At 41.7% G+C, this 25,809-nt stretch overlaps 2 protein-coding genes across 12 annotated transcripts in view; one reads left to right on the forward strand and one right to left on the reverse strand.

Annotated features, from left to right (window-relative positions):
* The window catches only part of MKRN2 (makorin ring finger protein 2), a 38,547-nt gene extending 17,634 nt beyond the window's left edge, over positions 1-20,913 (forward strand). For 5 of the 7 annotated variants that reach the window (XM_007500247.3, XM_007500248.2, XM_056804675.1 and 2 more), the window contains 6 exons: positions 1,142-1,326; positions 2,216-2,520; positions 3,243-3,457; positions 5,176-5,286; positions 6,626-6,770; positions 7,050-8,113. In XM_007500247.3, the coding sequence (XP_007500309.1) occupies positions 1,142-1,326; positions 2,216-2,520; positions 3,243-3,457; positions 5,176-5,286; positions 6,626-6,770; positions 7,050-7,193 (1,105 nt within the window). In that variant the 3' untranslated portion in view covers positions 7,194-8,113. Of the gene's footprint in view, positions 1-1,141; positions 1,327-2,215; positions 2,521-3,242; positions 3,458-5,175; positions 5,287-6,625; positions 8,114-20,678 lie in introns of those variants that run through there. The other 2 variants (XM_056804676.1, XM_056804674.1) reach the window with 2 other exon arrangements.
* RAF1 (Raf-1 proto-oncogene, serine/threonine kinase) overlaps positions 9,498-25,809 on the reverse strand; it is a 65,509-nt gene continuing 49,197 nt past the window's right edge. For all 5 annotated transcript variants that reach the window (XM_056804678.1, XM_001366004.5, XM_056804677.1 and 2 more), the window contains 10 exons: positions 24,880-24,907; positions 24,649-24,776; positions 24,047-24,164; positions 20,744-20,828; positions 20,112-20,288; positions 18,452-18,498; positions 12,253-12,371; positions 11,231-11,362; positions 10,967-11,101; positions 9,498-10,710 (listed from right to left, as the gene is read on the reverse strand). In XM_056804678.1, coding sequence (XP_056660656.1) covers positions 10,570-10,710; positions 10,967-11,101; positions 11,231-11,362; positions 12,253-12,371; positions 18,452-18,498; positions 20,112-20,288; positions 20,744-20,828; positions 24,047-24,164; positions 24,649-24,776; positions 24,880-24,907 — 1,110 coding nt within the window. In that variant the 3' untranslated portion in view covers positions 9,498-10,569. The remainder of the gene's footprint in view (positions 10,711-10,966; positions 11,102-11,230; positions 11,363-12,252; positions 12,372-18,451; positions 18,499-20,111; positions 20,289-20,743; positions 20,829-24,046; positions 24,165-24,648; positions 24,777-24,879; positions 24,908-25,809) is intronic.

A 25,809-nucleotide genomic window follows, 5' to 3' on the forward strand; every position in this document is an offset into this window, starting at 1 on the left:
ATAATCCCCAATGAAGTCTTTTAAAAGTAGATAGAATCAGGAGCAGTTGAGAGCTAGGCCTAGAGATAAGAGGTCCTGGATTCTAATTTGGCCTCAGACACTTACTTGTTGTAGGACCTGGGGCAAGTCACTTAATCCCCCAATGCTCTAGCCCTTAATGCCCTTTCTTTCTTGGAACCAATACATAGTATTGATTCTAAGATGGAAGGTAAGGGTTTTTAAGGAAAAAGTGGGTAAAATCCTATATCTCATCAGGTTGGATAGGATTGGAGATAAATACATATATGTGTGTGTGTATGTATATATATATACACATATATATATATATGCGCTAGCTATTGATCATAGGATCATAAAATTAGAACTGTAATCCAACTCCCTCCTGTTTTACAGATGAGGAAATTGAAGTCCTGGGAGTTGAAGGGACTTGTTCAAGGGGACACTAGCAGAAATCAGGCCAGATTTAAACTCAGATCTCCTGGATTCAGAGTAATTGTTCTTTGAATGGCTCATTCTATTGTAGGACTTGGAGATTTATAAAGCTCTTATCTCATCATAGCCCTGTGATATAGGGAGGTTATCACCCCTATTTTATAAATAGACAGATAATCTCAGAGAGGCAACTGCAGACCTGGCACTAGAGTAGGGGTCACTGACCCTCCACTCCAGCCCCCATAGGCTCCATGATTCTGTTTCTGGTGATGAATGAGTGAATAATCTCATGGCTGTTTTTGAAGAGATAGTCTTTCATGGTTAAGGAGTTTTTTGTTTCTGTTTTTAGATGTAGCTCAACTTCAAAAATTTCTTCTTTTTTCTTTTATTTTTAGAGTTTTTACTTCTTTTTCCTTTTAAGTGTTTAATTTGTAGCTCAGCATACGTAGGTTCTGTTGAGGTTCTTAAGTGGAGTGGCTCACTCTCTTACCTGGTCACCCTTTTCCCCAATACTCTCATAACATTGGACTTCCCAACCGTGGCTTTGTACAAATGAGGGAGCTGCCAGCAAGAATGTTGAGCACCCGCCACCCTCTGTCCTGGAGCCCTTGACCATGCACTTGTGATCCACAGAACAGCCTTCAGCAGTCTACGTGAGTGTGTGACGGAGGGTGACCAATATCCGTGTCCCCTGTGTTCGCTGTTTCAGATACGACCACATGAGGCCTGCGGCGGCGACCAGTGGTAGCGCTCACAGTGCTGGGCCTCCCAGCTTGCCTTCACCGGTTTTCCACAGCCCACACCCTCCTCCTGACCTGACTGCGTCAATAATGAAGAGCAGCTTGCATGAGCCTGGGAAGCGTGAGAAGAGAACGCTAGTACTTAGAGACCGGAGTGAGTGACAGAGCCAGCATCTGCCCTTGCACTCTCCTATCCTTCCTCTTCTGCACTACCCTTCCTTTTGTATTGACTTTCTGCACGTCTGCTTGTTTCGAATTGGGCGTCTTTTACGGAAGAGACTGAGGAACTTTGTTCTTCTGTGGGCTTCATCAGGAGGGCCTAGGACCAATTTCTCCTCTGTATCTTCTTTTAGCTTTCCTAGATAGGAAAATCGTATGGTCAGGGAAATGTAATTGAGCTGTGAACTACAATCATGCATTCCTGCCTGACATTCTGCCTCTAGCTCAGGAGCTTAGTTTGATCTTTAATTCTCTCCCTCTGATTTTATCATCTCCATAAAATAAAATCATGACCTATCACAATTGTCATGTCACTTGACTGTCATTGGCGAGTAGTCATCTTCCTTTTAACAGCTACACTGTCCTTATTTAATTCTTCTCTTAAACTCTTGTTCTGTAGTTGGAATTTATAGTTTTAGATAGCTTTCTAGTTGGAATATAGTTACATGTTTGGGGGCTATTGGAAGGTAGTCTATAGAAGAGTTTGCTTGAAATCTTGAGAGGGAGAGAAATTACATAAAGTGTTTTTAAAGGGTGGCACTTAGCAAGTGAAGGGGTTTCTGGAACAAAATAAAAGGAAAGAAACTTTCTCATGGAAATAAACAGTAATAAAATGTAAAATGTTACCCTGGGTCAGACCAGGGGTCACCAAAGTGCATGTATGGTGGGGGAGCCCAAGTTAAGGCTTATGGAGAAGGGATTTCTTGTAGGTTAGCTCAACAGTGACATTGACTTCAGGGAATGGGTTCCTAAGGGCTTTCTTCAGATTTCTGGACTGTTTTCTGCTTTTATATGTATGCCTTGGTGTGTTTTTGTGTGTTAAGATCTGTGTGGCTTAACTGAAGAAAAGGCCAAGCCCTGCGCTGTCAATGACCCAGGAGGTTGCAGTGACTCAAACGATAGTCTGGAGATGAAACCTCATTCCTACTTAGAAGCAATCCGGAGTGGACTTGATGATTTGGAAGCTGGAAGTTCTGATAGTAATGAACAGCAGCTGTGCCCTTATGCAGCTGCTGGCGAATGCCATTTCGGTGACGCTTGTGTCTATCTCCATGGGGATGTTTGTGAAATCTGTAGGTTACAAGTCCTGCATCCTTTTGACTCAGAGCAAAGAAAGACACACGAGAAGGTAAAGATTAAAATCCACTATGCTCTCCATTCTCAAAAAAGGGCATTTCGAACTGCAATAAGTAATATAAAGTTGTTGGCTTCCCCAGGTGCCCAGGCAAGACACAAGACCAGAAACAGGGATGCCTCTGTTGTTCTGCTTTAGGATAGGTGTGGAACAGTGACAGGAACCTGTTCTGAGAATGGGCATTTGACTAGAAATAACATGTAGACTCTAGGGCTTGTGCAAAAGAGTAAATTTTTAAAAATATATATTTTTACTTAGATGGCTTGAGAGTCAGGTCTAGAGAACAGGTGGGTCCTGGGTTCAAATGTGGCCTCAGACACATCCTAGTTGTATGATCCTGGGCACGAATTTAACCCCCAGCTCTAAGCCCTTATCCCTCTTCTGCCTTGGAACCAATATGCAGTATTGTTGGGGAACGGGGGTACAGTCAGTGTGATAGAGGAGCCTGAGAGACTCTGCATCCTCATTGTTTGAACTGATGATTGTTCAGGCCTTCTGGCAACAGCCTTAGCATGATGGAAAGGATGCCGTCAGAGGAGGCGGGAGACCAAAGCTCTGTGCCCTGTTCAGCGGCTCATTAGCTAGGTGCCCTTGGGGGCCCAGAGTGTTAGGGGTATTCCTAGGGCTGGCAGCTCTTAAGGCTGCAGTGACCCCACAGCCCGAGTCTCCTCACTGTAGACAACTCTAAAACCCTCTCCCCCTTGTTGGTGCTGCAGCTTTGCATGGCGAGCTTTGAACACGACATGGAGAAAGCCTTTGCTTTCCAAGCAAGTCAGGAGAAAGTGTGTAGCATCTGCATGGAGGTGGTCTATGAGAAACCATCAGCCTCGGAGAGAAGGTTTGGGATCCTCTCCAGCTGCAACCACACGTACTGTTTGTCCTGCATCCGGCAGTGGAGGTGCGCCAAGCAGTTTGAGAATCCCATCATCAAGTAAGTATCATCCCCCACCCCACCCCAGCCTGCCTCGAGAGCTCCTCTTTTTTCCTGTGTAATTCATCCTTTACAGACCATCGAGTGTAAGTAGTCAGAATTTGGAAAACACGAGTTCAAATCCTGCCTCAGATGTACACTAGGTTTGTGACCCTAGGGAGGCCATTTAAGCTTTTTGCCTTAGTTTCCTCATGTGTAAAATAGCGATAGTAATGCTGTCTACCTCATAGGGTTATTGTGAGAATAAAATGATATTTATAAAGCACTTTGCAAACTTTAAAGCTCTGATATAAGTGCAGGCTATGATTCTGTTTTTGTGTAAATTTTATAATATACAAAATATAACAGCACAACTCTGGGAGGTAGGTACTATTGGTATCCATCCCCATTATATAGATGAGGAAACTGAGGTATATAGTTAGATTTGTATACAATTTATAAATAAATATGCATAGTTGGGGATTTCTTGCTCCCAAATGTTTTTTTTTTTGGGGGGGGGGTTATGTTTACTTCTGTTTTCAAGTATTTTTTTTTCTCTCCTCATCCCCCAAACTGTCCTGTCCTGTATTCTAGACTTTTCCCCCTTTAGATAGCTGAAAGCACAAGTGAGAGGCAGGCAGTTTGATGGAATGGAACGAGGACAGACTTTGAGGTGGGATCACTGGGGTCCAGCATTTGAGAGCTGCATAGCTCATTTAACTTCTCTCTGAACATCATTTCCTTGTTGTAAAATGGGGATAATGATGCTTGTGTACTACTTACCTACCTCCAAGGATTGCTGAGAGGGAAATGTTCTGTAAATATGGGCTAGTAAGAATAGGACAGTAATTGCTTTAAGGGTCTTCCTCTCTCAGGAGTATTTGCATCTTTAATAGAAGACTACAGAAAACCCTCTAAAGGCTTTAGGATCCAAAGGACTAGATCAACTAATGCTTTTTCACTGAAGGAATTGAGGGTGTCTTAGTTCAAAGACAAGGATGTCGGGGAGGGGGGGATGCTGCTGTGACCTGAAGCACCATCCTGTCTGTCCTGCAGAAGAGGATGAGCTTGAGGAGCTTTCCTTATCTGGAAAATGAGAGGGTGGACTAAGGTGATTTCAAAAGGGCGCTTTCAACTCCCTTCTCAGATCTCTCAGACCTGGGACCAATGTGGAAGCAGACTGCATCTCTCACTGTAAGGAAGAACTTTGTTGACATAGAGGGGGAAGGGACTAGCTCAAGAGACACAGTTCCTTGTTACTTGGGGCTGTTCAAGGCCATTTGTCAGGAATCCTGGAGAGGGCATTGCAGGACCAATGGCACATGTGATTCCCTCCACCTCGGAGATTCAGGCTATTCTATGAGTTTGGGCACTGATGGAGGCAGGAAAGGGAGATGGTTCTGTTAGGAGGCTTTGCCTTTGAATCTTCAAGGTCTCTCAAGAATTTCATTTGTCCTGGGGTTTGGTAACTTGTTTCCCCACTGGATTGTGAGTGTACGTAGAGGGTAGATAAATACACATTATTGTAGAGTGCCCAAGATAGACAGTTGTGAATTGAGGGAAGATGTTTGAGCTCATCCTCACCAAGCAGCTTTCCCCTGGTTCTTGTTACAGTAATATATTCTGGTTTGGCTGCTTGGAGGTAGACAAAGTAACCCCAAATACCAGTCCATTTACTGCTTATCTATCATTGTATTTATTTATCCTGGCTTTTTTTCTTTTTTTAATGCTTATTTAAGGTCCTGTCCAGAATGCCGTGTTATATCTGAATTTGTCATTCCAAGTGTGTACTGGGTTGAAGACCAGAATAAGAAAAATGAACTGATTGAAGCATTTAAGCAGGGAATGGGGTAAGTACTGTAACTCCCAGGGCTGTTGCTGCTTGGTCACTGTGAAACAGGGAGTCCTAGGAAAGCCTTTCCAAAACAGATGGCTTTGAACCAGGGCCCACACAGCCCTGGCCCATTCAGCTCTGCTGCAGCTTGGAAGCAGTCACATTTGATGAGGGGGAGACTTGCCAGGTAGGAAAACACACTGGATTTCTTTCAGGAAGGGTTAACATCATGGAGTTAGCTTGGCTAGGTTTAGTGACCTTGTGGGACAAGGAGTTTGATGGTGCCTACATTGGATTCCAGTTTACCTGAGGTCTTTAGTGATGAGCATTTCTATACACTTTGTGGCTCTCTCTCAAGGCCTGAGCTTTACCTTCAATAACCATCTAATAATCTCTGAGCTAAAAAGCTTTAAGTTCAGTTGGTGTTGGAATCTGGAATTGGGTTTTAGCAAATAAATACTAGTCACAATGGTGATTGATTTTATCGCTCCTATCTCATTGGATTCCCACTATCCAGGCCTCATTGGGCTCACTTTCCCTAAATATTTGAGAATGGGTCATGATTTCCAGAGGAAGATGGAGATGAAAAAAAAGCAGATACTATCTGATATGATCTTCCCCCTTTTCTGCATGTATGTGCATTTTTACACATGTATGCTTAGAAGGACCTCCTTGATTTCCTAATAATTGACTTTTCCTAACTCTGGAGCAACTAAAAAACTGACTTCTAAGTATTGTGGTTGCGCCTATGGGATAGTGCACTGGGGGTTGCTATCAGAATAAGAAGTAAGGCTTCAACCAGTAATTTAGCAGTCTGATGGAAGGACATGTTGTGGAAAGATCCTCAGGCTGGAAGTTGGAAGACCTGGGGTTCTGGTCCCATTTCTGCTGCTAACCCAGTGAGTCATGGGAAACAAGCTCCTTCCCCTCACTGGCCTTAGGGTCCTTTTTTCTGATTATAAAACATTTCAAAGAAGACCTCCTCTGACTCAATGGTGTCAGACTCAAGTGGAAGCCAGATCTCAGATGCTGCATATCAACTTAGAAACCCACAAATTAACATTATCTTTGTCATGTGTGCAGTTTTATTGGACTGCCCCCTGTGTTTGGCCAACCCTCTGATCCAGATTATGTATAAGGTCTCTTCTAGCCTTAAGATTCTTTGAAATATTTTTTAAAAAATTTAATTCGCAATTGAAAGAAATTCTAAATTTCAGTTCAAAAGTTAGTGAAAATGTTTTTTCCCATCCAAACTGAATGACTCCCCAGAAATCTGGAACCAGATCATCCCATCCTCCATTCTAGACAGAGCAACCCAGAGAATAATGACCCCTTTTTTGCTATCTTCTCTCAAGGAAAAAAGCATGTAAATACTTTGAGCAAGGCAAGGGGACCTGCCCCTTTGGAGGAAAATGCCTTTATCTCCATGCTTACCCAGATGGGACAAGAGCTGAACCTGAGAAGCCTCGGAAACAGCTCAGTTCAGAAGGCACTGTGAGGGTAAGGAGCTGCGAGGGTGGCAGGTGGCTGGGCTGGGCAGTAGCTTTTCAGAATGCAGCATATTCCATCCACGAGGGCCCCTCTGGATCTAGACCTGTCTGGGAAGCCAGTATCCAGAGAGGAGCAGAGGCACAGAAAAGTTCTGGAGAATGGGCTTCTTGTCTTCCTCCCTCTTTCAAAGTTGGGCTTGAATGGCTCCTTTAGTTAATAGGGCTCCACTGTGCGGTTATTTCACTGATGAGCTGGAATGGTTTGGTTCCTTGGCTATGTGTTTTGCAGTTCTTCAATTCTGTCCGGCTTTGGGATTTTATTGAGGACAGAGAAAGCCGGCACATCCCAGCTACTGAGGAAGATGATGTAACCGAGCTCGGTGACCTTTTCATGCACCTTTCAGGAGTGGAAGAGTCTGCCTCGAATCCTTGAGTGAACTGAAGCCCCCTCCCCATCCCCTACCCCCTTACCATACCATACCATACCATACCATACCATACCTAGGCTCTCTGCCGGACCAGGCCTGTGTGTTTAGAGAGGGTGTGCTGCAGAGTTTTACATTGACTGCAACAGTAGTTGGTGTGTCACTTGGATTAAGTGAGGTTGTGTTAAACCTTTGTCTGATCCAGTCTCCATTATTACAGCAATGGAAACATTGAAGGATATCAAATAAAAAATTAACAGAAGTCTATGTAATCTCCATTTTCATGGTTAATTAATTCTTCAGTTACTTTTAACCTCTGTATGGCTGTCACCTGAAGACCAGACTAGCTAAGGTTGGAGAGATTCATCCCCAGGTCGGCCACAGCATCTCTTGAAGATTATCTACTAAGTCAGAAAGGGGTTGTGATCTTCACGGGCAGAGGAATCAGCCACATTGATGAAATTCCAGATCCTTGAGAGAATCCAACCAGTCATTCATGTGCTTGGTCCATGCTGGTTGGTGACTTCCTGCTGGGAAAAGCACAAGGGGGCAGCCAGTCTGATAGAAGGACTGTTGTGGAAGAGATGGTGGCCTTCTACCTAAAGGATACCCAGTGACCAGCAACAAAGGCTGCTTTTCAGCTTTCCGCATCCCTTTTCCCTTCATGGGATAGTCCACACAAAGGTGTGGCTGCTCTCATAAGCAAAAACCCAGTATATGAAAAGCCACCTTTACAAAGTAAACAATGGGGCAAATTCTTTGCTTCTCTCTCTTGTGCCAGCTCCTTTCTTTCAGGCATTTTCAATTATTTGAATGTCAAAAATCTGATTTTACATCTTTTCAGGCACACAGCATAGAAAATAAAGTATTTCTGCAGTGTAAAACCTTAATTTGAGTTTGCCTATTAAAGCTGTTTTGATTTCTCAGGTATGGTCAGTCCGTCTGAGCTTATTTTGAGAGTGCTATCTGTTTGAATCTCACTGCACTACCAGATGAAAGAATCCACCAGTGGCCCTTTTGTGGTGCTAGGGTTTCTGTTTTGGCTGGAAACAGAACTGAAAATGGCTACGAGGATTCTACTTTGGAAATGATGTTGTAGCGGGGATAGTAAAAGTCAAAAGGCGGACATCCCACCCCTCACCTCCCTAAACAAGCTAGACCATAGAGCGCCCCCATCAGACAGCTCCTAACTTTAACAAGTTCTGGTAACGTTGCTGTTTACATTCCTACTAAATTAAGAGAATTCCCATCTCACTTTAGAAAGGTTTGTTACTTATTACTAGTGCCATAAGTGTTTATAAGAGTTGTCACAAGTCCCACTTCTCAGGTTTTTTACCCAAAGGCACAAGTATTTGATAACTTTTGGTAGAAAGTTTTCTCATTTTTATGGTTGAGGAAAAGATGGCTTCCAGAGAGTGGAACCTGAAGATAATGGGTATTCTCCCATTAGGCCAAGTTGCACTGCTGCACAGATCAGCTCTTATGCAAAGTCTGTCCAAAAGAATATGAGGTTTCAGCACCTGAAGGCAGTAGGGAATCCCTGCCATGTGGAACTGTGAGCTGGTTTGTAAATGTTTGTTATCATTTATTTCAATTGCATATTCTCTTATTAAGCAGGCTCTATACATTTTAATTGCCATAATTACAAAATTCAAAATATACTAAGCTATTTTTTAAACCTATGAATTGAATGGCATGAACTTCTAAGGGATGGAGGTATTAAAGGTCTGAAAGCTCTTTCCCTGTTTGCATCACCAATAAGATTAAATATAGACCTTACGTTGGAAAAGGGACCGTAGATGTCATCAAGTCCAATCATCATTTTCTGTATAAGGAAACCGAGGACCAGAGATTAAGTTGTTTGCCAAAGATCATATAGATGAAGTTGAAGTTGATGGCCAACTAGGTTTGAGGCAGCTAGATGGCTCAGCAGATAGAGCCAGGCCTGGAGACACAAAGTCCTGGGTTCAAATCTGGCCTCAGACATTCCTAGCTGTACGGTTCTGGGCAAGTCACTTACCACCTCCATGCCTATCTCTTACTGCTCTTATGCCTTGGAACTGATGACTTTTTGGAAAAGTTGACCTAGACTTAACTCCTGCCACAGATACCTACAAAAGTCCAGATTTGTATTCAATAATCCATGCTGCCCTCCTCCTACCCCAGTCATGTATTGCCATGCCTTAATTTTAGAATGAAAATAACTTTACCAGCTTTTTTATTGTACCTTAGAAAATAGCCCAAACACTTTGAAGCATCAAGTTCTAAAATAAGTCTTCCCATAATAAATGAAAAGGGAGGCCATTAAAACCTAAATTTAACTTATTTTATTAAAATAAGATAAATCACTAGAACCATGGCTTACAATAAATTCATTTTCTCAGGAGCAATGAAAACAAAACCCAAACCATCAAGAAAAACTGCATATACTCAGTTTCCTTGTTATATAAGGTATGACTATAAAGTGACAGGTCAGACTTTATTTTTTTTTGGAGGGGCAAGATACAAATGAAATCCATCTTTATAGTCATACCTCATATAGTGCATCTCCTGGAAGACAGCTTCAAATGGGTAGGTCACTCTGCTTGCTGAGAGTGGAGAAATATACTGAGAGGAGCATAGCAATTCCTCATTCAAAAGACCGTCATTCCATAACTGGATACCTCATCAGGTGCAAAGAAGAAGTCTATTAAGTACCAAGGTACCACTGATCCTTGGGTCAATAATTGCAGCAAGGCTGTATGTATGGCCCCCATTTGAGAACAGTACTATGGAGAACAGTTTATTCCATTCCTTCGCATTCATGTTTTCTATGTGCAAAACTATCAGGTAACTTGCCGTCTTTTAAAATAGAATTAAGATTCCTTGGCATGATCAGCACCCTTAGCAACTTGTTCAGAAAATTCATTATCCTCTCCCCTCTCTGGAGTTGGACTGCCATCTTTGTCCGGAAACATCTTCTAGGACTGGAACAGTTCAGGATCCCCCCGCAAAGAATTTTAGCCATTCTTACTATAAAAATACTAATTTATCCAACAAAAATGGTCAAGAGAAAATATTGCCAAATAAGCACGGCCACCTCTGTGTAAAGGAAAATAAGGCTCATGGGCATCTATTTAAAAAAAATCTTGATTGTATTGCATCTTGTCTGTTAGTTATTGGTAAAATGACACCATTATGACACATAAAATGACACTAGTGGAAAACTTCTCGCCGGGAAAACAAACAGTAGAAAAAAGGCAACATGGAGTGATGCCCCTGTAGTACGTGAATTGTAGAAATCTGTAGCAGCTTCTTCAGAACAAAAAATTCACCTCTTCCATGAAGGTAAGAAAAGCAGAACTTTGGGGACTTTCCTGTGGGGGACAATGGTGTAAGATGTGCCTAGAAAACCGGGAGTCTGGTGGACGTCAATGTGCATGAGTTTATGTCCTCTGTGTGGGCTGCACGGTGCAGAGATGGTTCGGAAGCACTGCGGTTGATTTTCGGTAAAGAATGTTGTAGTAGTTCGATGGAAGACAGTATCTGGAAGAAGATAGCAAAACGGTCAGATTTCAGATTTCCTTCAAAATGATGTGACAGGATGCGAGGGCCCAGAATACATCCCTTCTCCAGCCTTAGAGAACAAGAAAATCTAGCGACTAGGGATGACAGAGGAGGGATTAGGGAGGCACTTTCCAATCTCCCATCTCCTAGGGGTGGGGTGCACCCTTGGGCAGGTCCTCCAGCACCTTAAAGAACATAAACCCAAATGGTACCCAAGCCCTCCAGCAGTTCACACCTGTGGGAAAAGAGGTCTTTCTTCCTTAACTTTCTTCACACAATCTGCTACAAGCCTCTTCATAGCTTTAGGGCAATTCTTGTATAGCTTACTGAGATCTGGAGATGCGTACCCTCGACCAACCATAAATATAATCTAAATGAAGAAGAGATTGGAAGGAGTTACTGCCACAGGTTACCTTTTACTTTATTAAATCTGAGCCCCCATCCCAAGACCCCAAGTCAACTGTTAAAAGTGATCTTTCCCATTGCTGGCAGCACTCACCTGATCTCGGTTGTTGATATGTGAATATGGTAGTTCCCCTGTCATCAGTTCATATAGCACAATGCCATAGGAATAGACATCAGACTGAAAGCTGAACGGATTATTGTCCTGCATGCGGATCACCTCTGGAGCCTAAAAAGGGAAAAGACATTAAGCACCTTCCCTCAGCATTATTTGGGGAGAAGTAAAGGACTAGATTATGTAAGAAACCATTTTTGCTTTATATTTAGTTCCCATCAACCATCAGAGGAGGCTGAAGGCAGACTTCTACATCTCCCTTACAGAGTAGCGGTCTTTTGGGGATTGAGAAAAATAAAATTTAGGCAAGAGGAAAAAAAGAATGAAGCTTATCTGAAAATGCTTAAACGCTTGCAAAAAAAGTTACACATATAGAAGGCTTGATAAGAATGCAGTGAGAAAGGAATTTACAATTTTGAACTTGCACACAGTACATATTAGGAAAGTACTTGTTGGTGAATGGAGAATGTATCCTGCTAGAAAGAGTCTCCAAAGGGGCCATTTTTAGCCAACTGGATTGACCTATTTCATCCACAGCCTGATAAACAAGGGCTTTGTTGTGGTTTTCCAACATTTTAAAGTCAGTAAACCCTATCATCCAAGACTGGTAGGGTTGAACCCATTGGGCAGATTTAAACAGTGAAAAAACAGCTATCAATACCTCCATGTGGGCTGACTCCCTCTCCTTCAGGTGCCTTCTACTAGATGAGACAATAGAAAAACTATGATCATCAAGCCAGGAACCATGACTAGGCAGATCACTACCTCTCTGTGCCTTGCTTTGTTGAATGGGATAAAAAACACAGAATGAAGATAAATGGGGTGTTCAATTTGTAAAATGCCATGGCTTTATTTCTTACGTAAGTGCTGAATTTAAATATGTACCTGCAACTAGGGCATTTATCAGTCTTAGTTGGACTATATGGTAATTGAAGATGGGCTAGGAGCTCAGGCTTGATCAGGTGAGTAAGAAAGCCACAGCGAAGTTCAGATTATTTCCTTACCATCCAGAGAATGGAGCCTGTCGGCTGTTCCACTTGTTGAGAGCCACTCCATCTAGATTTCACTGTTGCCAAACCAAAGTCTCCTATTTTCACTGTCAAACCTTCATGAAGAAATATATCTAAACATGTTTGTTAAGGAACCCATTTTCAAAGAATGATATAGGACATGGATTGAATTGGACCATCTGCCTAATACATAAATAAAACCCTCTCCATGACATCTTCAACAAATAATCAAGACCTTTGGAACATTTTCAATGATAAGGAATTCAATACCTTATTGAGGAGCCAGTTCTTTTGTTGGAAATGTGACCCTAATTTTCCTCTCTTGGAGCCAAACAAATTAGGCTTAACCACTTGTTTCTTTTTTTTTTGTCACTTCAAAGATTTGTCTGTTTTTAAACCTAGTTCATTTGCAGTCTCTTTTTGTTTTGTTGTTCAGCCATTTTTCAGTCATGTCTGACTTAGTGGCCCCATCTGGAGTTTTCTTGGTAAAGATACTGGTGTGGCTTGCCAATTCCTCCTTTAGCTCATTTTCCAGACAAGAAATCTGAGAGAAATGGGGTCTAGGTCCACATTTGAACTCAGGCAGATGAGTCTTCCTGATTCCAGGCCCAACATTCTCTTCACCCTACCACCTAGCTGCCTTAAACAAACCCACCCACCCACTTTGTATATATATTTTCTACAACCAAAAGTATTGGAGTTGATCCGGGGTACTCAAAGATAGGTGATGCGGGTTGGGAGATGGATGAGTTACCATGGACCTCAAGTGGTGGTGTCTTATCTGCCAACCAGTCTAGCTAAATCTGGAGAAGCTCATTATCAGGTTGGCCTGAGTTTTTTTTTTTGTTTGTTTGTTTTGGCCTTACCAATCTCCAAAGGACTATCCTACCACATTAAAGGATTTAAATAGGAAACTGTGTGAAGAGTACCAATGTACCAATAAATGTGACGTTCCTTAACTATTCTTTTCTACATGAGTTTTGGAAAGCCCTTCTTCAATATACCCTGGCTTCCCCACCCCTTGTCACCATACAAAGTTCATCCCCTGCAAAACTCCCTTCACAAGGTGATCCAAATTTGATCCTCTAAGCCGTACTATATAGAAGCCAGTAGCCTACACCAGTAAGTTGTCCTGCTCTTATGTCATCTACAAATAGGAGTGCCCTGAAGGACCTAATCTGCCACACACCAACAGCAGTAAATGCCTAGGGTAGATATAGCTTGGCTATATGCTCTCCTTCATACTGACAACCAAAGAACTGAAGAATAAAGCTTTCTGTAATTATACCTCTCAAGGAATCTCATATGGTCTTACTAACATATTCAAAGGATCCACATAATTGGAGCAAAGTACTTAAGACTGCATTTTCATCTCCCTAACTAGTGCTTTAAAAAACCAAGAAACAGTATTCTGTACACCTGAGATGCCAAACATGCCCAAGTGCAAATGTGATTGGGAAATACTTAACAAATAAAAATACATTACACTTTACAATGAAATCAAGGATGAGGCCTTTAGGGCTTCGTATGTCTGGATTGGTAGCCTCATTTCCTATTTGATTTTGACAGCATTGCTGTATTCCATTGTTAACCACTACTGTAGATGACACTACTGTAGATGATAATGTTTATGAAAATGTGCCTGTCAAAGGAAGTATGAATAAATGTAATAAGAACAAAGTATTTTTTAAAACCTCTGTTCCCTTAATAGCCAATAATTCAATAAAAAGAATAATAATAGGAATCATAAGGAAAAGAGACAGAAGCTGACAGTGATAACCTGAATCAAAAAAGAAATCAGAGAAACAATTACCAAGTACATAAAAGAGAATAATGACACAACATGCTGACATTTTGGGGTATGGCTAAAAAGAGTCAAAGGAAAAATCATAGATTTGACAACTGTAGGTTTACACAGCCACTATTTGTCAGGTCTTACTGACTGAGGCTAGCCCTTCATTATTGAAAATATACATTAAGAAAGTTTAGGAAAAAGAGGATTGATGCATTGAACATGCAGTTTTTAAAAACCACATCAAATTAATCCTTTAAAAGAAGCACAAATTAAAAATCAATCTTGAAAATTGGAGAAAGAAAAAACTAAACAAAAAGGACTTCTGTTGCCTTTAAAAATCTAACAAAACTTTTAGTTAACTTGATTAAGTAGAAGAATCAAATTACCAAACTATAGCAATGTGAATTCACAACAGAACAAAAATAATTATCAAGGCCTGTCTATTGTACAAGAATTTATGCTAGCAAAAAAAGCAAGAGTTGAAGGGAAATAATTGCCTACAGAAAAAAATGTTTTAAACCTCAAATCAATGTAACATGATAAATAATCTAATCTTAAGACTAAAAATGAACAAGCCCTAAATGGAAGGGGAAAAAAGCCTTAGACCAAGTGGCTCTTATAGGTGAATTCTGGCAAGTGTCTTAAAGAACAATTAATATGAATATGACATTCTGAGTAACTGAAAAAAGAAAGTACTTTACAAAATTCCATTCATGATGAAAATATTAAACTAATACTTAAAGCAGAGAGAAAACAACTGAGAACCAAAAACTGTCAATTGAGGGGGGAAAAAATCTTTGTATCAAATATGCCTGGTGAATATACGAATAAATAGGGAGCTTTAACCCAAATATATGGGACCAAAAGCCATTTCCTAAAAGAATCTCAATTTAGTAACAGCTAAATGAAAGATTGTTATAAATCGCTAATAAGGAAAATTCAAATGGAAGCAACTGAGATTTTCACTTCACATCCAGAAAACTGGCAGAAATGAGAAAAGCTGGAAATAGAGAGAGACTGGCCATGGAGCAATGAACTGGCGCACTCATTTTGGAAAAGCTATTAGAATTATGATAAAAAGTGATCACAGTTTTCCATGCTCTTTAATCCAGAGTCCACAAGGCCAGATATCTACCTCCAAGGTTCTATATACACCCAAATATTTAAACAGCACTTCGTTAGCAATGAAGTGAACAAATGCAGAATGAAGCCAGGAGAACCAGGAGAACAATGTGCACAAAAATGACAACAAAGAAAGAAGGAACAAACAAAATGCATCCGACTGGTGGGGTAGCGGGCCTCTGCACTCTTACTGGAAGTGGGGGCAGAGGAGGGTAGACACTCTCCAGCACAGTCAATGTGTTTGCTGGACACAGTGAGATGTCTTTTTTAAACCAAGAGAAGCCTCATTGGGTAGAGTGGAGTGATGATATATTCAGAAATGAATGTAGATAAAAACAAAACTTGTAAAAATATGGGCTCCATAAAAACATTTGAAAAGGGGAGAAAATGTACTTATTACTTTCTCATTTTCATAAACATCCTCATGAAGTGGGTACATGGTTAAAATAGTTTCCTCCCCAATTATCAAGATTCCTCCCCCCACCCCACTTCTCCATCCCCTGCCCCCAACCACTGAGAAACAAAAGCCCTGTTTTGTTTTGTTTTCCAAACCCTCACCTTCCATCTTAGAGTCAATAACCATGTATAAGCTCCAAGGCAGAAGAGTGGTAAGGGCTAGGCAATGGGGGTTAAGTGGCTTGCCCAGGGTCACACAGCTGGGAAGTGTCTGGGGCTGTGTTTGAATGTTTGAACCCAGGAACTCCCATCTCCAGGCCTGGCTTTCAATCCACTGAGCCACCCAGGCACCCTCACAAAGCTCTTCTAACAAAAAAGCATTGTTGAACATAAGGAAAAAAATTTCATAATGGCTATATCCAAAAATGTGCCTTATTCTGCATCTTAGCCTATCACTTGTCAAACAGAATCCTGGTTTATCAGTATTCTTATTTTCCTGTTTCTGCTCACTTTCCTTCTGCATCAGTTCCCAAGTTTCTCAGAAATTTAATTTCTTTCATCACAAATTACAAGATCACACAAGATTTGGTAGCTGCACTCTGGGAATACGATGTTCCAAGGGGCAAAAGATAGTTTAAAATCAAGAATAAATTACTCAGCCAAATAGAGCATAATCTTATTGGGGGGTGGGGTTTGGCCTTAAATAAAATAGAATGGGGAAAGTAGGTGGCTCAGTGGATCATAAGATCCTGGGCAAGTCATTTGATCTCAACTGCTTAGCCTAAATCACTCTTTTGCCTTGGAACCAACACTTAATACTGACTTTTTTTTTTTTAATTAAAAAATTTTTTTCCCATGGTTTAAAATTTTTTTCCATGGTTACATGATTCTTGTTTTCTCCCTCCCCTCTGAGTTGACAAGCAATTCCACTGGGTTATATGCATGCATTACCGCTCAAAACCTATTTCCGTAGTATTCATTTTTCTAATAGAATAATATTTTACAACCAAAACCCCACATCATACACCCATCTAAACAAGTGATAGCGTTCTTTCTCATGAGTCCCTTGGGATTGTCCTGAATCAATGCATTGTTATTAGCAGCAAAGTCAATCACATTTGATAGTCCCACAATGTTATATAGTCTCTCTGTATAATGATATGGTTCTGCTCATTTCACTCTGCATCAGTTCAAATACTGACTTTTAAATGGAAGGTAAAGTTTTAAAAAACCCTCCAAGACCAAAAACAGAGGAGGCAAGATAATATAATGTGTAAAATAAATGGGTAAATACAAGTGAGTATCAAGAAGAGACCATAAAAGATGAATTATTGACATCACAATAGAGGAAGATGATCTAAGTGTCCCCTCAGAATCCTAATATCATCAGAGGTTATAGATAGACTGAAAGAAGACCAAAGACTTGGGCATGACAACTATGTTCTAAAAAAATCAATCTCCATTGTAGAATGAAAGGAGTAACAGAGCATGCTGAATGTATTCCGGCTCTGAGCTATTTTTAATTAAATCCATGATATCATCCTTTTTTAGGGGGGAGGGGAGAATGTTTTTCTTCCAAAAGTAGAGAATGTAAAGATTAAAAACTTCCCAAACCATTCAGAATTTGCTGTATCTTACATTCAAATAGGATCCTCATCTTATTTCTCCCATTGGAAGACTACAGAAATGAAGATAAATCAGAGAGGCCTATTTTAGCCTCATTTTTAAGGTTAAGGCAATGCCCTGGTAGCACTTCAGATTCTTCCTGGAGCAAAAGTCTCTGCCTAACTCCTGAGCCTTTCCTTCTAACAGGTTCTCAAAGAATTGCCTCTTTCTTCGGTGTTCATTTTGTTATTTGCTCTATTAGATCAAAGTATTCATTTTACTTGTACAAAATCATTTTCTGGATAACGAATCTTATGCTTCAACCCAAGCAGAAGCTCCCTGCCCTGATGCCCCATTTCCCTTCCTCCATACTTTTCTCCACGCTGTCCTAGTCTTTGCAATTCTCCCATTGTTCAAAGCTCAGCCTAAAGGCCGTTTCCTTCACATGATCCTCTTGGATCTCCCCATCACAGATGATCTTTTCCTCCTTGGCCAGGGCACTCGGTTCTGTGACAGTTTTCTCCTCCATCTTCCTCAGTACCCAGCCAAGTGTTCTGCACACAGACAGCCCTGAGGCACTGGCCGCTACACTGAAATGCCCAGGCACGTCACTAGAACTGAGGCACATGCCCGTCTGCTAGGGAACAACTAGACAAATGGCTATACATGAATGTCAGGAAGGCCTACAGCAGTGACGGAAGCCTTGTGGAGGCCCTTACAGAGTGTATGAGGGCACCCAGCCTGTGGGGAGGAAGCCCTGAGACATTGCTGACTGTGTGAGCCTGAGCAAGTCCCTTCCTCTGTCTTTAATGATAACAACCAAGCCTGGCCTAGAGAAAAGGCCAAGTCAGGAGGCCATACACAGAAGATCCTGCAGGTGATGTCATTAGTGTTACAGAACTGCATTTGGAAGGGGACCTGGGAAAGGCGGGTGAGGGAAGAACAATGTAATAATCAAAATTCATTTTAGAAAACGAAGATGACCAAGGTCAGCCCTCGAGTGGCCCCCTGGGAGGTGGGGGTTGTAGGTCAATATTGAGGGACCAGTGAGTCTCTGGAGCAAGCAGGGGGAAATGCAGATGTTTAAAAAACAAGATGGAGCAAAGAGAAATGCTTAGACTCAAGGCTACCCAGACGAGAAATGGAGGAAGCCCTGGAGACCCAGGCCTGGGCTCCCACATGGGGGGGTCCAGGAGAACTGACAAAGGACACAGGGATTTTCCTGATCCTGACACCTTCCAGAGATGCTGGTTATATAACACAATTAAAGGATACTATTTGATTTCATGTCTCTGTGGATGATGTTTTTTGCATGTAAATAACTGTAAAAGAAAAAAAAGCTTGTAAAAATGTGTTCATCCATCTGTGGGCAGCATTTCCAGATGACCAAAATGCACTGAAAGAAGCAGGCCAGTTCCCTCATTCAGTTCCTTTACAAGGTGCCTTTTGGATAATCAAACCAATTCCTTCAGGGTTCATGACCTCCCCCTTCCCCACCTTGTGCCAAATGGGGTCACAGAGCAGCTCCAGCCTAAAGAGAGTAGGGAAAGGCTATTGACACCCAGGAGGACCTGAGAGGTCATCTAGGCACAGCTATCCCTTTAGAGAGGTTTCCATGCAGTATTTATTCACAACGACACTCAGAGAGAGTGGACATTTCTATCTACGTGGGTCAGGAACCCCTTTGTTGCTGTTTAGTCACATCTGACCCCTTTTGGGGTTTTCTCAGCAAAGATTCTGGGGTTTGCCATTTCCTTCTCCAGCTCATTTTACAGATGAAGAAACTGAGGTAGAGTTAAGTCACTTGCCCAGGGTCACACAGCCATTAAGTATCTGAAGCTGGATTTGAACTCACGAAGGTGAGTCTACCTGATTCCATTCCCAGTGGTCTATCTGATGCACCACCCAGCAGCCTGTCTTTATTGTACACTGGACATTAAAAAAGAATCTCAAACCCAAAGTCTCACTCCTACTGTTCTAAAATAAACACAAGCAATTAAAAGAAAAAGTTTAGTCCAGCTCCATTAAAGAAGATCCTGTGCAATGATCACAGATCTAGAACTTTAAAGGCTGATCTCATTTTAAGACTGAGAAATCTGAAGCCCAAGGAGGGTCAACATCTGTGAGCAAGGTCAGACTTTCCCTTGTGAAGCAAATAAAACCCAAGTTCCTACTTCAACAGACACTCGGTCTATTCCAATAATGCCTGCATGGATTTCTCTTCTTCGGCTTGAAGTTTCTCTGCCTTTCAGGGGTTGTTAAGTTTCATATCTTAGAAATGGCCAAAGTTTTGGTCTTTCCAGATGACATTAAATTAGTCAACTGTGACCAAAGCTGTGGCTAGACCCGCTCTTGGGGCCCCTCTGAGCTTGGGAGGTGGAGATGTTGAAGATGAAAAGGCTTATCTTGGGATCAGGATTGAACTCGGGCTCCAAAGCCTGCAAAGATAGCATGTGAGTCCTTCAGCCCTTCTGAGATCTTTCAAGTGGAGATGACAGTTATTTTGCCACTGCACAGGCCTGTCCTAAGCCAAGCGCTCTGTGAGGACTAGTGACAGAAAGAGGAGTTTCTGTCATTAGTGACCGGGGAAGGGGGGGGGATGGCACAAAAAAGATCTGAGTGGCCTTCCTCAACACCGATGTGGCACGAGTACAGGGCTTCCAAAGAGCTCACAGTGGGGTTTGCTGGAGTTTCTGTGACAGTTGATGTGACACTGCAGTACTCGGGGTGGGTGAGAGGGGTGGAAAACACATAAATCATGGGGTTCATGTGCTCTGAGTCAGCTTAACCTTGAGGCCGAGTCATAAATACAATTTTGTCCATATTACATGTAACATAAATATTATACATGCATAAACATAAATACATATTAAATGTCTTTTCGGCACCAGGAATATTCTGAACAAGTCAATCTTCAGACTCCTGAAGTACTTACTCCATTCCTTGTGCTGTCTGCCGGGCAATATCAATAAGCTGGAACATTTGAAATTTGGTCTCCTGGACATGAAGGTGTTTGTAGAGGCTGCTCCCCTCACACCACTGGGTCACAATCGCCAGGTTATCTTTAGTCATATAGCCCATGAACAACAGAATGTTAACATGCCTTGTTTTTCTGAAGAAAAGAGAAAAAATAATCCCCATGATTAACAAAAAAAAAAAAGGAGATTACTGACAAATTTTAGGGAATTCAAAGCCAGTGCCAAAGCAGCCAAGGCACTGTGGTCTAGTTAGAAAACTTTAGCTTAAAAATAGTCTCTCTGCTTAACTTCTCTGAACTTGGGCCTATCAATGAGTGTGTTCTAGGCTTTCTGTTCCTTACGTGTAAAATGAGAGATTAGAAGTTTCAGCACTGGCTACAAGGCACCATCTAGGGCGCTCTTGTCAGACTGAGCCTGGCCCCCAGCAGTGCCCATCACAGTGGGGCACCAGTGGCCCAGAGAGCTGTGAGAGGAGGGGCCCCATATGCCTGCTGAGATGACTGACCTCTGGAATGTTTTCACAGAACAAATAGCACCCCCTTGGCAGAAAGGGCCCCGAAGCAAGAGCCCACAGAGTATCTCAGCTCACCTCAAGACGGCCACTTCGTTCCTGAAAGCCTGAAACTGTTCTGGGGTTGGATCGATGACCTTTAATATCTTCACGGCAACATCTCCTGCAAATTTACTTAAAGTCAGCATGACAGAGTGGGAAGTGCCCCACAAGGAGGCGGGCACCAAAAATGCAGACTCTGCAACAAACGCTTCTTGTGTATGATTTTCCCACATCTCCTCACTGTGTCACCCTCACCAGTCTTCTACTACCTCTAAGATCTGATGGGATGTCCCTACTTAGCATTTACAGTCCTCCAGGACTGGACACTCAGCTCATTTTCACACCCTCTGACCCCTGACCAGCGGGTGACTACTTTTGCTGAGCTCTTCTTTGTGCCCACTTAGCAGCCTGCAGTTTCCCTCAATAGAAGGCAAAGCGCCTTGAGGACAGGGGCTGGCCATTTGCCTTCCTCTGTACTCTGGGCACCTTGCAGAGTGCTTGGCTCATAGGAAGCACTTGAGAATGCTTTTGTGCCAGCTCAGTTCTTCTCCCACCGAAAAGGCAGACAGTGTGCTTTCTCCAGCTCCCTCAGCCCTGAAGCCTTCCTGAATTCTCCACCAAACTCCCAACCATCCCTCCTTATCTGTGAGCTCCCAAAGCACTGGTATCTAGTGCATACCACTAATATTGTGTGACCTGGGCTTTGGGGGAGAGAGAAGTGTCCCGTTTCCCCTACTATATTAATAGCTTTATAAAGGCCGAATATGTCAAACATATTTATACCCCTGGCGTAAGCCTGGTACTTGGTAAGTCATTTGTAGTTACAGACCACATATTTATAAATGCAAGTATATGGTGTTTTGTTTTGTTTTTTAAACACTGGTTAGAAGGAAGCCTTTGGAAAACTTTAGGCCTTCCATCTCATGGGATGTTTTGTGTTTTGAAGAAACCAAAATTTTACATTCCTTTTGAGATAGCAGAAATTTGTATCTAAAGAATTTTTGCATTAAATATAGCCAAATCTCCCTAAAATGACCATTTGCTTATAAAACAATACACAGTACTAGCAGCTGCTTTCCCCCCCCCAAAGGATACCAATTAAAATTATAGAATTTGCAAACTCATTCAAAGCCTTATGAAATGAATCTGAATCAACCAGTCAACAAATATTTCCTGAATGCCTACAATGGACAAGCCCTTGCTCTTGGAGCTGCTATTTTCTATTTCCTTGGCCCAATGAGGAAGAATGAAACTGGCATAGGAAACCAGTCAGTCATTTCAGACAACTTCTAAAGGACCCATGGGATCTTGGGTTGCTGAAATGTCTAATTAGTTTCTACTTAGTGTTTGCCTTATTCTTGGGACCCAATTCTTTTTTTTTTAATTCAATTCAATTTTATTTTTAGTCCAAAACTCTCTCTTACCTCCAATGAGAGGGCAAGAAAAGCAAAGCTTTGAGGTCTAATTCTAAGCGCATTCCATATCAGTGCATGGTCCTACTAAAAAAAGATCAGTAGCCATGGAGCCAGAAGGTTTGTCCTGGCATCCCAGTTCTCTCTGTTCAAGCCGTGGACACAGGAAGAAGTCTCTTAATTTCTTCGAGCCTGTCCACTTTTCCAGAAAGCAGAACCAATGATTACTGCTCTGCTTACCTCAAGGTTCTTGTGAGGAAAGCATGTATACAGCAGAAAATGTAAGCGGTTGCTATTCCTTATTAGCAAGGATAATAGCAGAATAAAACCCAATGAGAACTCACCCCTTGTTTGCTTTACTCCTCCCCCTCCACTAAGTGCTGTGCCTACACTTCACTGTGGACCTTGGGCTGGGAGAGTCAAGGAAGGCCTTGGCAGCTCCCCACAGCTGGAAAGGCCTCAGGCAAAGGCTCTGTAAGGTCTGGGCAGATGAGTCGGGAGAGGGTCACTGTTACCATGAAGTCCACGCTGGAATATGGTTTTGGGAGAAGGGTTGGAGGGGAACATAACTCATGAAGCTGATCCACTAAAGCGAAGAAAAGATTTAAAGCTGGGCTGCTCAAAGAACTGAGGTCTGTGAAACCACAGATCCTTGGGGGTATTGAAATAAGTAGAACCTGGGAGTCCTCCTTATTCTCACAACAAATAAAGGTTCACCAATACCATCCCTCCACCCCTCTCCCATATTAATATCCTCCTGCACTCTCAGCATCCTCTTCTAAAATTATACTAAGCACTCACCATGGCAGGATTTTGAGCAAAAGCCATGTTTGTGCTTTTGGCATGATAAAGACAGCAAGTTAAGGGGATTTTAAAAAAAGAAATTTATATAGGACAGCTCATAAGGAAAATTAATTATTCATTATGAAAACTGAACTTGGGATCTCTAGATTCAAGACTCATACTGGACCACTATTTAACAGTATGGTCACCTCTAACACTGGAATCTAATATAAAAATAAATTATGATTTATTACTATAGAGTATCAATTGTTTTTTCAATTAACCTTACCTTCTGTCTTAGAATTGATATTAAGTATTGGTTGACTTGCCCAGGGGATCTATTTGAACCCAGGACTTCCTGTCTCCAGGCCTAGCTCTCTATCCACTGAGCCACCTAGCTGCCCCTATCAGACTTTTTCAAAAGTATAATGTTATGGTGAAGTTTTGCATTTACATTCTATCTATCTTTGGTCTCATTACTCCAACTGGAATTTGAAATTCATATCTGAATTACAATAACACTTCACTTTTCTAGAATAGGCATAGTTAAGGTGCTTCTTCAAACAAGAGAATTTTTCAATTTACTGAAGCAGACTCCTTTTCAGGAGCAAAACATTTTATTTTAGTTATTTTGGATGGATACTTATCTAAAATATTATACACTTCCTTGCATTCTTAAACACAGTATATTAAATAAATCTATCTTTTTTCTTAATGACTTTCAACCATCATTTTGAACAATAATTTTCATAAGCAAAACATTTTTAACCTCAAGGTGAAGTTTGAAAATTGCAATCTCTATGCATCTGTCAAATAGAGGCAATGAATCTTCACCACTCAACAATACCAAAGAAAGTTCTCTGCCATGGCTATACAGTGTTAAGCTTTGGAAATCTGTACATTTATACAAGGCTGGTTGCTTTTTCATGTCCCCAAACCAATGCTTTCAGAGATTGCTGCCCACTCTGCCTGCTCCTAGCAAGGGCAACTACCTACTCCAGCATAGAATTCTGTGCTTGAACCCCTTACCCTCCCTTGGGTCAGTCTCACCTCCTAAAGAAGCTGAATGTTTCAAAGGTATAAAATGCAGGGGGGGGGGGGGGGGGGGGGGGGCGGGGCGCGCGCAAGATTGGTTCCTACTTACCATGCCATTTACCCTTGTACACCGTCCCAAATGAACCCGACCCTATTCTGGTGGATAGCATGACTTCACTGGCTTCGATTTCCCAGTAATAACTTGAATCTCTCTGTCCCCGTGGCCTCTGGAACAAGTAAATATATCAGAATATAGCCTGGGCAAATAAGCCCATGGAAGACTGCCAGCATACAGCTTTTTTTCAGAACCAATGAAACCTCAGTCTCTTCATCCCAACATTACAAAAGCCTTCAAATTAAATTATTACCTTTTTCTTTTATAGCCTCTATGCAGGTATTTGTCCTCCTCCCCCTCCCACCAGAACTCTGGACTCTGAGCCTGGGACCTCTCTGGACTCCAGCAGCTAAGATTTCCCCTTACCTCTTCTGGGCCCAGCCCCCAGTCACTTCCTGGCCATTACCCACACCATGCATTCAGATTTCTAGCTCCCCTTTATGTGCCCTCTCCCTGGGGTTCTTCCTCTTGGTAGAATGTAAGCTTCTTGAGGACAAGGACCATGTGGCTTTCTTCTACTTTTATTCCCAGTGCTGGGCATATAAAATTGTTATCATTCACTCTTTTCAAACACTAAATCCAGTTTACATACTTACAATTTTATTTTTCTCTTGTGTACCGGACCCTGGGGCTCTTTCTCTGTGTGCTGGAACAGGGGTTTTGGGCTGAGACCAGCCAGTTGGACTCAGGTTGTTTGGACTACTGGACAGAGCTGAAGGTGAGGCTTAACATATAAAGATAAATGTAATCAAGATCCACACAAGCCAATAGGAAATGCACAGAGTAAAAAAAAGGAAGCACTGTTGTGATTTGTCTACATACAATACCTGACTCACTGTGACTTCGAATTGCATCCTAAAACAGAAAAGAAAAAAGGATTAGCTTTTTACCCTAGAAGAGACTATCTAGTGAGAAGGGATGATATGTAAAAATGGAAAGAAGATTGTGAAATATCTAGCAAAAATTTAGAAATATGAAAACATAATTTGAGTGATTTTCTTTTGACTAAGTAGAGCAAAGATGGCCAAGATATTCTACAAGCATTTTATTACAAGAGTTGGAATGTAAATAAAAGCATACCATTTTTCACTCATTTATTTGGGTTTTGGTTTTATATGATTATTTACCTAAATAATGACAATACGGAAGTATTTTTGCATGATATGTACAACTCAGATCAAATTGTTTGCCAGCTCCTGGCAGGAGGGAGGGAAGGGAAGGAGGGAGACAATTTGGATCACAGAAAGTCTTTATGTGGAAATTTGTTATTATGTGTAATTGGAGAAAAATAAATATCCCCGCCCCTCTGAATTTTATTCCAGGGAGTATGGTTAGGAAACCATTTTCCCCCAACAAAAGACTGCTGAAACTTTAGCCAAGTGAGATGGCCTCTTTTTTAGAGAAGATAGCAATGTTCTAGGCAGGTTTTTTTTTTTTCCCCATTAAGTCCTAGTTTTGCTGGGTTCAGTGAAATAAGGTAGGATCATGATGCAAAGCCATTACTGACTATTCTAAGTCCATTTGGCATCCTATGAGTCCAAATGTAGATTTGGAAGAAGAGAGGAACTACATGAGAAACATGACTTGGCCTTGGTCACACAAGACAGAGTCTGGCCTGTACTACAACAGGTTTCCTGCCTTCTAGTTCAGTCCTCTTTCCGCTGCACCAGGGCAACCTCCTCCAGCTGAGGTACAAAGAGCCACCATCCAGAATTCTACCATAAAGACCTCAAGGAGTGAGTGGTTCTGAATCCTGT

This window comes from Monodelphis domestica, chromosome 7, assembly GCF_027887165.1.
Source record: "Monodelphis domestica isolate mMonDom1 chromosome 7, mMonDom1.pri, whole genome shotgun sequence".
Lineage (NCBI taxonomy): Eukaryota > Metazoa > Chordata > Mammalia > Didelphimorphia > Didelphidae > Monodelphis > Monodelphis domestica.